Below are 12,338 nucleotides of genomic sequence, written 5' to 3'. Positions count from 1 at the left end.
TGCTAGTTGGGTGCTACAGTCAGCAGGAATTTTGACCTTCAGACTGAACTGGCTAACAGAATAGAAAAAGCTGCTAAGTGTTCAGGCTATTACAGGAACATGCGTGGAATAACAGTAAACTATCAGCTAAGGTGAAGATACGAATCTACAAGACTTGTATGCTGTCATCCCTACTTTATGGTTTAGAAATATGGACTACATGTGCTAGGCACATAAAGAGACTGAACAGTTTCCACATGAGATGTCTGCATAAGATCTTGAAAATAAAGTGGGAAGACAGAACACCAAACACAGAGGTACTGGAGTGTCCAGGACTGACACACTTAGAAACCACTATCAAGAAGAAGAGGTTGCGATGGATTGGCCATGTCAGGAGAATGGGAGGAGACCATATCCCCAAGAATATTTTGTATAGTGAGATTAGAGATGGTTCTAAAAGCAGGGCTGCTCTCTATGGCAGTATCACAATGGGCATGTTTAGACGAGTGCTCATCTGCGGTTTGCAGCAGCACAGACCTATCTGCAATGTCACAAGCCACACATGCATAGGCAGCAGAAGGCAGGGGCTAACAGGGATTAGCCCCTCCAAACACAGGCAGCTCCGGTGCGGGCTCTGGGTGGCTGCAGCAGGGGCGGGGCGAAGGGGGCACGGGGCGGAGAGAGCATGCACAGACAGAGATAAACAGCCAGAGCGTGCAGGCAGCCAGGAACTCAGCCCAGCCATGTTTGGAGCAGTGCCCAGCGAGTACATGTGTGGATGGGAAGGGGCATGGGGAACAGATTGAGGCCCCCCTGGTGGGGGTGAATGGGGCCCCGCAGTGGGTCGTAGAACACGCACTGCCTGGGTGGCTAGTCAAGGGGCACGGGGGGACTCCCACCGCTGCCCGCACCACTGGGGCAGGCAAAGGGGATATGTGCCCCGCCAACCTGTGCTATGGACAGGGCAGAGATGGGCTGCCACTGTGGGCTGTGCTCCACACCCCGCTGTTGGTGCCCCAGCCGTGTGATGCCACATGCCTCCACTGCTGGGCAGGCAGTGCAGCCAGCAAACAGGAGGCACGTAGCATCGCGCTGCTTCCAGGGCACTGGCAGCAGGGTGAAGACCCCAGCCCACAGTGACAGCCTGCCTCCATCCCACACACAGATAAGGGGGGGCCTGTGCCCCCTGTGCCTACCCCAGAGGTGTGCGCACTGGTGAGAGCCCACCCACGCCCCTGGATGAGCTCCTGGGCTCTGAGCATCCCACAACCCGCCCTGACCCTGGAGCCCCATTCACCCCAGCCCCTGCCTCTGTCTATGCCCCACTCCCTCCTTGACTGTAGGAGCTTCAATCTGCCCCCCCATGACCCTTCCCCACGCCAGACTTACTTGCTGGGGGGGGCATGCATGCCCCCCCCAAGAAATATTTTCTTTCTCTGCCTATGCTACATGCCAGACATGCAAGCATTTCCTGTGCTGCTAATTTGCAGTGTGGGGTGGGGAGGTTTGACACTGAGAGTATAAAAAAAAAGTGTTAGAAAACAGTGGGGTGGCATACGTGGAGGCAGCATGCACCACGCAAAACCAGAGTCTGGCCAGCCAAGCCCACACTCCAGCTGCCAGCCAGGCTTCAGTCTAGATTGCCACTGCTGGAGCCCCAGGACCCCAGGTAAGTCTGTTGGGGCTAGCTCAGGTGCTGGCTCCAGCCTTCCCTACCCCACCCAGGGCAACTTGCGGCATGCCAGGACACGCGTGCAAGGGCATCCCCTAGGGACAACTAGCAGCAGCAAAATGTGTGTCACTGCTAGTTGTCCCTGGGAAATGCATATTGCCACTCCTGGGGACAAGCCCAACATATAAAAATCAAGTTGTTCATCATCAGTGTAGAAAGATGGGAGGAGCACTCAGAATCTCATCTGATCTGGAGGGAACATCTGGCACTGGCTGCAGCTCAACATGAAGCAGCTCTGATCTGGAGGATGGAAGCAAAGCAAGAAAGAAGAAAGCAGCTTGCTGTAAACTTGGACTTCAACTCAGACAACATATGTATCTGTGAAACTTGTAACAAGCTGTGTCACTCTTGACTTGGGCTACAAACAGATTCATCAGGCATCTGACTAGACCTCTTATGCGTACACCATGATCCAGAGGATCAACAGTTGCCTACTACTACACACACATATATATATATATAGAGAGAGAGAGAGAAATTATATATAATTATATGAGAGGTTATAGTAAAAGAAGACATTTAGGATGACAAGTTAATCAGTGATTTGGAAGTTAGCAAGTGCAAATTTATAGTTGCTCAGCAAACTTACTTTTGGCCCATAGTGTATCTGTTCTGTGCAACAAATGAAACAGGAGGTCTTTGGAAAAAAATACGTAATAAAATAATTAAAGACAATTATAATTGTTACATGTAAAAGTTATACAAGCAACCATAGTTCAGGCATTTCCTGACTTTTTTTGTGTGTGGTTTTCTTTTTTAAGGAAAAGGGTAAAAAATAATCACATGCAACTGTAAGCCCTCCATTGTGCATGATTGGGTTTGAACCAAGACATTTCAACACTACAAGACAAAGTTATTGTTTGAGTTAGCAGTAAGAGAAGTAACTGATTCAGGGTTGTGTAGTGAGTGAAGCTGTTGTCTATAGGTCTGGGCACCTGTGAGAGGGGAACAGCTCTCTGCACACTTGGATCATGTCATGCAGTCTTCAGTGGGAAGTGAGGACGGCAGGGAGGGGGTGAGGTGGGAGGTGCAGTCATGTGGGTGTGGAGCTGCTGGGCAGCCACAGGTGGACTTGGCAGATCCCTGCATGCCCAGATTGGGCCTGCATGGCCCCCACAGCTACCCACCTGCCCTCCTTCCCTCATGGGAGTTGCCAGGCAGCCTGGCAACTCCCATGGTGGGGGCAACATGGGCCTGATCTGGACCAGCAGGGGGGTGATAGGCCTGATCCAGGCCAGCAGAGGTGACACGGGCCCAATCCAGCCCGACTCATACCAACAGGGGCATGGTGAACCTCATCTGGGACAGTGGGCCCCAGTCTAGGCTGGCGGGGGCAATGTTACCGCATGTTAATTGTAATGTGTAATTACACCATAAGTTGAAAGACACATAAGTCACTTACAGAAGTGAAAAAAACCCAGAAAAAGTTTGACATGCCCCCACACCAAGTGCAGCACATGGCCAGAAGAGGCATTGCATTAGTTGGACCTGGTTTACTCAACATTTGTATAGATCAGGCACTTCAGCAGGGCTTTTTGGCACTTTTATCTAATGGCTGGTTGAATCAGCTTTAGATAAAAGTGCCAAAAAGCCCCGTTGAAGTGTCCAATCTATATACACACTTGGGAGCTGAGTCAAACTAATGCGATGCCACGTCCAGTAAAGTGCTGGGGTTCTTTTTTTCCATGCCTATGCACATAGTGTATACTACTGAGGATTGCAAGAGAAGCAAGAGTTAAAAGGCGTAAGAATGAAAGAATCTTTAAATCGATATTCTGCAGAACTGGACTCCCTCCCTCTGCCACAGAATTCTTATGTGACTCTGGACAAATAACTTGAATAAAACCTTTACACATCTGGCCACTAATTGAACGTTCCCTATTTCTGGCTGCCCAACTTGAGGCACATGAGGCTAGATTTGCTGAAATGTTAAACATGCACAGCTGCAAATGAAGTCAAGGGAAGCTATGCATTGACCACACAAGATAATATAAAAACATCAAATATTTTTAAAAATCAGGCTGTTAGCTTCTCCCACTGGGTGCATACTTCTGCAGAGTTATGCTTTGTGTGTCTCAGCTCTCCATCTCTGTGATTCTCAACTGGGGTGCCATGGCATCCTGGGAGGCCCCGAGATTCTTTCAAGGATGCTGTGGGGAACTGTACAATATTAAGCACTGTTACGTGTGCAAACAGGATTCACCAGATAAATCCAGAGATTTCAAATAGGAACCTATAGTGTTAAAAACATTCTGACCTGTCATGGGTTTTTCGAGTTTTTGCAACAGAAGAATTGCTCTGTTATTTTTCTGTAGTCAAACAACAAAAGAGTGAAAACAAAGAGCTGGCATGTTCTGAGAGGGTGCCTTGAGTCTAAAAAGGTTAAGAACTGCTGCTCTAGCTGTATGAGGGGGATACCACCCTACCTCCAAGTGTTCTGGGAAAATAAGATTGTGGTTGTTCATAAAGCATTTTTATATTACACTGATGAACTCTGAAGAAAAGCCCATGAAGAAATGGAAAGTTCTATATTCAGCACAGGGTCTGGATTCTGTTCAGTGAAGGGTCTGAATCATGAGTACATTAATAATGTTAAGATGCACCTGCTGCTGCCCCTACAGTAATTTTCTTTCTTTGGGGGGGTGTCACCTATATGTTGCTCACCATTTCCATGCATATGCTCAGTGTGCTTCACAGAATCTCTTGGCTGGTAGTATCTCTTGGGTGCTGTGCCTGTAACCTGACTGCCATAGGCAACACATAGGGGAGGCATGGGAGGAAATGTGCCCCCCCGAGATTGGCTACTGCTAGCTACGGAGTGGGGGCCGATGGCAGGTGCCCCCCCTGAGAATGTGGGGGCACCGAGAGAAGCACTGGTGGCATTTTCAGCCACGGGGGGACACCCCCCTGCCAGCAATTGGCCACTGATGCCCCGCTAGGAGCAGGAAGCACCAGTCGCCCATGCTGAGTGCCCTCATTAGTGAAATATGTCCTTATCATTACAATGTAAAGTTTAAAAGACTCAACAGTCTGAATAAAATCCAAAAATGTTCATTGTATTTTATTTAGATGGGGTTTTTAAAAATCTAAATCTACATTGTCATCATAAATGGAAGAGTCCAAGCTCATTAGTGAAATTAGGGCACTTAGGGTACAGGCACAGCCCCCAAGACAGGGGCGGGCAATTATTTGAGGCAGAGGGCCGCTTACTGAGTTTTGGCAAGCCACCGAGGGCTGCATGACAGGCAGCCAGGGACAGATAAATATTAATTTTATAAGTTTTTTAGGGGCCTCGCGGGCTGGATAGAATGGCCTGGCGGGCTGCATCCGGCCCGTGGGCCGCATTTTGCCCACCCCTGCCCCAAGAGATACTGCTTTTAGGGGGCCTGCCAATAGCTCACCAAGCCCACACAGGGTGGGGTGCCCATAAACACTTCAAATTATTAAGCAATACAGAATCAAGGTGTTATCAAACACCATGCAAGTGGGAGGGTGGGTAGATTGTAGAACATTCATAATAAACAACACATCTTTAAGCACCACAATGACTTTAATGTAAGGAACCATTTCTTGTTCTTTGAGTACTTGTCCATACATATTACACTGTTAGTGACTCATAAGCAGTGACCTAGATAACAGGAAATTTATGCTAGGACTCTGTAAACAATCATGTAACACAGCCTACCAAAATTAGCATGATAGTTTCTGCTATGTCTAGTATGAGAACATTTCTTCAAGAAGCAACATAAATTGCCTGTGCTCTCATAGTGAACTGTCACTTTCATTGTTGGGTCCCTTTTGCCTAACTCACATAGCAGCTGCTATGCATAGAAATCCAGTTAGAAAGTCTGTGCACTGAAATGGACTTGAGATGAGTTTCTTTATTTTACCTACCCCCCTGATTAACCCTGCTGTTGTTAGATGGTCTATTTTGAAGGAAACATTAAATAAAGAACATGTAGATAATGGCTCAAAAGGTGAGTACATTCATATTGCCAGTACAATGTTTAGACCACAAGAAGAGGGAGGTTCACTGCTTGGGGGATAATGGTGTCAGAAGACCTTTTAGGAACCACAGTAAAATGTGAAAATGTGGAATAACCCTGAACTGGAGAGTAGAAAGCTAAGAGGTTGTTAGATTAACTCTTAGAGGGAGCTCACTGGAAGTCCAGGGTACTTCACAACAGTGAATATTTTTAGTTTCGGAGAATGTTTTGTACCTGGCTTGGACAGGTTCTCTCTAGTGATATTAACCAGCCACCATCCATGTTGTATGGTGCACAGAAGCTCTGGCTGTCTCCTTGAGATATTATTTCTGGCTAGAAAGGCAATTTTATAAAAGTTTGGACAGAGAGATCCTTTGAGATTCCAGATTGCCTTGGCTACACCTACTACAATTACTAAGAGCCTAACTGAATCCTGTGCAAAAAACCTGAGAACTCTTATATTTGATGGAATTGGAGGGTAAATGTACATCAGGGTATTGGGCAGGTGTCCCCAACTCTAAACTTTTCAAGAGCAGATTTTTTAATATTTCCTGTTTTCTCTAACAGCTTACAGTGTCCTTTACTGATCATTTTCAATCACATCTAAAGGGTCTGCTTAAGTGATCTGCTATAAAATTTTGCAGTCCTAGCTTATGTACAGAGTAATTCTGTGGCAGATGAAAAAAACTTATATAGGCATACAGTTATTTGATGTAAAGGAGTAGACTTTGCTCCCTCTTGTTTATTTAAAATATGATTGTAGTATTGTTCATCATGAATTGTCAGCCCGTTTAGAATCCCATCCAGTGGAAGGTGGATAGGCTTCTAAAAGGACTGACAATTCATGATGAAGCACCAAGACATTTATGTGAAGGTGTATTTGTTGAGAAGTCCATGTCTTTTGAGTTTGAAGGTTGTCCAAATGGGGTTACCATGCAATGGGCACATCTACATGCAGAGCCATCCCTAGGGGTGTGTGGGGCTTGGGTGGTGGGGGGCTGCCAAGCAGCCAGAGCTGGCAGTGGTGCTTGGCAGCAGCGGTGCGTAGCAGCTGCACCGGGGCCTATACTGCACTGATCGTGGTGCCTCCCAAAGCGCAGGGCCTGGGGCGGTCGGCCTGATTTGCCCCCTGCCAGAGACGGCCCTGTCTACATGAGATGTTTATGGCAGATTTGCCTAATTAGCTTTGCAGTAAATGTCTTGGCGTCTACACCTGCAGCCCTATTAGGCCGCAGGAAGCTAATCAACTCCACAGCAGGGTAGTACTTGTAAATACAAGTACTATCGTCTTGTAGAGTTTTTTTGTGTGCAGCAACACACATGTAGACTCTGACCCAGCTGGGTGGGGCATAAGGGTGCTTCAATGTGGGGGCTGCCTGCCAGCTGGCCCCACACTGGAGCACCCTTGTGCCCCAGCCAGCCCCTCCACAGTAAGTTGAGCCGGGGGGGAGCAAACCCAGGCCAGCAGACTGACCTTGGGCCCCCTGTCAGCCAGGGCTGCTCTGACCTGGCTCAATGTGATGTGGTTCCAGGTGCACGTGTAAGCACAGGACAAATGTGCACATTGCTCCTCAAGGAGTCCAATCTGCTTCCTTGGTGACAAAAAGGGCTGATTGAACAGCCATGGTGATAGAAGCAGGTAACTTCCTTCTTGGGAAATATCTGGGTTTTGTCAGTGAGTCAGCATTTCCTATTTGGGGATAAAAAGATCACCACTGTTGTGGTTGAAGCTTAAAATACTGCTTCTTTAGTGAAAGAGAACAGATCCCAAGGATTTCAGTGACATACATTTCCTTTAGAGACTGTGAGGCCTCATCCATTTTAACAATGCATAGCTTACATTCCTCAGATGGAGACTTCAATTATAATTTGTACCTGAGAGATCCCTGATGACTGGAGCAATCTGAGGTAACCATAGATTTGGAATTTGTATCTGTGGCTGCGTAGAGAGATACAAGTGCTGCAAGTTAACCTTCAGCAGTCAATGACCTCAGCTCCTTCTTATCTTGGGGAAGTAGGTTTGCAAATTCGGAGACAGCATCTCAATTCAAATAATCACTTGTTACAATAGGGCCTTGTCACTGTCAGTTCTTATTTGGTGATTTAGTGTCCAATACATTTTTTTCTGGATATTTTCCCAGAATATAATGTTCCAGAATATTTTTTTTTGGAGAAATAAATCCAACTTTTGGAGGTTCCTTATCTCTTAGTGATACTTTTCTGTTGGCTTCATCTTGACCTTTCATTAGCCAGTTATAATGAAGGATTCTGGTGTGTGTGTGTATGTTGGGTGAAAGATATAAAATTGTTCAAAGCCTGGGGACAGCTTTTGGTAGCAGCAGTCTGCTCTCTTTGATGTTACTGCTAGAAAAGGCAGTTAGTTGCCAGTGCAATTTAGTGGTTTCTAAAGATTTTTTGCTGATAGGCTTTGAAAGATAGCCTGGACATGAGACATGTAGAATGTCTGGGAGCTTGAGTGACTTTCCCCTGCAACATTGCCACTGGAATTTCAAATATAGTAACAAATCCAGTTTGCATACCAAGTCCTGGAACATCTTGTAGACATCATGAGGGGATGGTGATTAGAAGGGGCCAGGATGAGATAGTGGCTCTGGACCATTCAGGACCCCACTGTTCTTGGGACTTTATAAACCCAGTCCCCCTTTTGTTACTTATATTGTAGGAAATCAGTAAATGCATATGGTCTGCTATGCTAGCACATTCTATCCCTTTCATCCTGGCCATCTGTGTCAGGAATGTAATAGCTCTGTAGAGCCTACTTCTGCTTCTACCCTGCTATTGGTGATGTAGATAGCTGGCACAGTGAAGTAGGCTCCATGAAATACTGCATTAGCTGTCACACCTATGTTTTGTTTTTAATACAAACCTTGCATTTACCATCAGCTAATCTTGTTCATCTCATAGGTCTCTTCCCCAATGCAAGTACATTTTGAGGAATTCCACAAACAACTTTATACCAGTTTATAATTGATCTTTCTTACTGTCGATAATTTCCAATGGTGTTTTGTTAGGGCCCTCCCAGATAAGAGGAAAATGCAAGAGGAAGCCAATTGAAAGAAACCAGATCTCATGCCTACCTTGGACTGCTGCGAGTATGAAGAGATGAATTAAAGAGTATCTACCTGCAATCATAAACAGTTCTGCAGTCTTTCCTGCCCACATACAGGGGGGCTGCACTCGATGATCTGTAAGGTCCTTTCCAGCCCCTAACAACAATGAAACTATGAAATAACTTTGTTGCCTATGGAGCCTATAAAATGTCCTCTGCCAGAATATGAGATGATCTGCAGGAGATGGGTAGTGAAGACAGGAGTTATTAAAAGATACATATATGTCTTCCTTAATCTCTGATTTTTTTCCCCCAAGCCCCATATGAGTCAAATGTCTTGCGCTTCATTATTCCAAAAAATTTCAGCACATTTTTCCTGTTCCTATTGTTATTATTTGCATTAATCAGATACTGCATGTTGGTAAAATACCAGTAATGATAGAACATGTGATTCCAACAAGCTAATCACACAATTGGCTGGCTTTCAGTAATTTTCTGTGTTTGTGTATACAGTTTTAAAACATGCACAAGCAAAAAATGTTAATGAGATCAAAACATTATACTAGGAATTGAAAGAAATGTAGGTATTGCAACTGACTGTTCATACACTTTATCTTTGGGTGCCAGAGCCCCTTAATGGAACCCAGATACTCTCGTTAGATTCTTCAGCTAACACAAGTATCTAGGTATATAATATATTGGGAGAGTTAGGTGTTTCAGAACTGGATCCACAAAAACCAGCCCACTGAGTGAAGATTTGACTAAAGTCAACACACCAGCTGGCCAATGAAGATATGCTGAACACAGGGGTGTGTCTAAAAATTCCACTCCTATCCTCACGCCCCACCCTTATGGCTTAGGTGCTTTAGTACTACATAGAAGTGCCTCCCTCTGTATAGGACGCACAAGTCAGAACCCTCTCCTGAAGGCAAGTGCCTATATCCTTTCTTTAAAAGGTTATGTACTCCTTTCTGAAAATGGGGAAGAAGCTGGTAGTCCTGCTACTCTCCTTTATAAGATAGCCTAGTGGTTACAAAATTCACCTGCAGTGGTTACAAAATTTATCTAGGCTTTGGGAAGACCCACGTTCAATTCCTTTTCCTAACCCTGCTGCTATTTTGCGCAAGGGACTAGATTGCACAGTAAGACTTCTTGGGCACATCTACATGAGAAGTTTACTACACAGTTGCCTAATTAACTGCACGGTAAACATTTCAGTGTCTGCACATGCACCTGTATTAGGGAGCATGAAACAAATAAACTCCGCAGCAGGGTAGTACTTGTAAATACAAGTCCTACCTGGCTGGGTAGTTTTTTAGTGTGCAGTAGCTCACGTGTAGATGTTGACTGCCTGGCTGGGGCATGAGGGTGCTTCAGTTCTAGGGTTACCTGCCAGCTAGCCCCACTGAAGCGCCCTCGTGCCCCAGCCAGCCCCTCTGCAGCACACTGAACCCAGATGGAGCAGCCCCAGGCCCCCTGCCAGCTGGGGCTGCTACAACCTGGTTCAATTGCAGTCTGGGCACAAGTGCAGATGTGTGCCTGGGAGCTTCCTGAGTGCCTACCCCTATATTCAGCAAATCTGGCCTTACAAATCTAAGGTATTTTATACATATTTAATTCACTTCACTTAAATCTCTATACATCATCTCCTAGCCTTTCTATACTGAGGATGAGTGTAAAGATATGAAAGCCACTGCAGGATCAAACACAAAAAAGCTATAGCATATAATATAAAGAAGAAAACTGTATGAATGCCTGACTTTTTAAATGAAAATATTTTAAAGATTGGTTGAACCCCACTGGCATGTAGAAACACTGTTACACAGAGGTCAGTTATAAAAAAGAAAAATTCCTACTGCATAGATATTCTTAATTCTATAAAGAGAGGAAGTAAATATGGAAATGAGAAGCTCTTTCAAGTACCGTGGAATGCCTTTCTTGAAGAAGGGTAAGTGTAAAGTGAAAAGTGTTTCTAGCAAATCAGTGTAATTCCATTTAGCAATCTTAATTATTAACCTTGTTTCTCATATTTTTAGTATATTTCCATTAAAAAAAATATAAAATGTTGCAAAAGTGCCCACTCAGCACAAAATTTTTTTTTCTTGTTGCTTTTCCCAGTAAAATTTGAGAGTCAGCAATAAGGAGCATAATACCATATTTCATGTAGCTAAACCTTCTATTTTCTACTAATAATTTAGTGAAAAGTTTAATTTGTGAATGAGCTTGGACTCTTCCATTTATGATAACAATGTAGATTTAGATAAGAAAAACATCCAAATAAAACACTTTGAACATTTTCTGATTTTATTCAGACTGTTGAGTTTGTCTTTTTAACTTTACATTGTAAAGATAAGCACATGTTTGCCACAGAAGAAATAAGTATCCTAGTATTTTCCACAGGGATGCTATGAATGAATTTTTACAGGAAGGCAACAGGAATGATACATTTAGGGCTTGCCAACAATTGGTAAATTATTTCAGAATAAGGCTGAACATGAATTATTCTGGAATAAATGTATTGTTTTGGAGGTTAGCTTAATCTTCTTCAAAAGATTATCAGAAAAAAGCTACTCTTATTCTGAATTTCCAGATGCAAAGCAAATCTGGAATTGTTATTGCAAAACAGCTATACCAAAAAAAAATTCAGTCAATGTCCATGCATATACAAACCCTGACTATATACGACAATAACAAGTTAATTAGGTATTCTACTTATTACAATAGCTTTTGACAAAAGAGGACATCCAAGTACTCTGACTGGCTTCCACCCATACTAGCACATTATCAGTATGGCTAAGAGCATGTATACCTCATTTGTCAGCATATTGCATCTCTCATCTTAGGGAATCCCTATAGCCACATTATATGCTTTAAAAACTCAGTTGTGGTTTTAAAGTTGAAGTACAAAGCAGTGAAAAATTGCTTTCTATCCTTCAATACTTCTTTATTATATGTAAAGTCAAGGGTATGTAACATTAATGTTGAAATTTGTACTATGTTCAGTTCTAGGGTTAACTTTATATGTTAAAAATTATTCTCACTTTGGCTTTCAGCTTCTTGTGTCCAAGATCTGGGACTCTTAACTTGAGACACACACATTTCCACGTAATATTGCTTGCTTATCTTACATGTGACAATGGCTATTTTAAGTAGGTGAGTCGTCAATAATTGGGTAATGTCTACTCTATAATTGGGTAATGTCTAGCCAGTAAGATACAGATGCCCTAGCTTTCTAGACATGTATGTATAAGGACTGTATTTTTTGTCAGTTAATCAGCACGTGTAATCATGCTTAATTCTGAAGAGGGTGCAGTCCAAATTCTTGTCAAGGTAACTGTTCTTCTTTATCTTCTGAGGCATGACTGGTCTGCATAAAATAGGCCTTTTTTAAGTGGTCCACCATAACTTTTTCCTCATCCTCTAAAACTGCATCTTCTTTCATCTCCCATCTGAAAGAAAACATACTTTTGTTAGTTCCTTTGTGCTTTTAAAGTCATAAAACAAACAAAACAATTTTAAAATGAGAAATAAGTCCCATGTATTAATTCCCAATCATACTGATGGAGGGTGC

General features: G+C 43.8%; 1 protein-coding gene across 1 annotated transcript in view; it reads right to left on the bottom strand.

Annotated features, from left to right (window-relative positions):
• Positions 1-11,088: 11,088 nt before the first annotated feature.
• KIAA0825 (KIAA0825 ortholog) overlaps positions 11,089-12,338 on the bottom strand; it is a 362,123-nt gene continuing 360,873 nt past the window's right edge. The window contains exon 20 of the mRNA XM_025199109.1: positions 11,089-12,216. Within this exon, the coding sequence (XP_025054894.1) occupies positions 12,093-12,216 (124 nt within the window). The 3' untranslated portion in view covers positions 11,089-12,092. The remainder of the gene's footprint in view (positions 12,217-12,338) is intronic.

This window comes from Alligator sinensis, unplaced genomic scaffold (assembly GCF_000455745.1).
Source record: "Alligator sinensis unplaced genomic scaffold, ASM45574v1 scaffold223_1, whole genome shotgun sequence".
In the NCBI taxonomy this organism is placed as follows: Eukaryota; Metazoa; Chordata; order Crocodylia; family Alligatoridae; genus Alligator; species Alligator sinensis.
The sequence above is the reverse complement of the archived record's forward strand: the minus strand, read 5'-3'. Positions and strand labels throughout refer to the sequence as shown.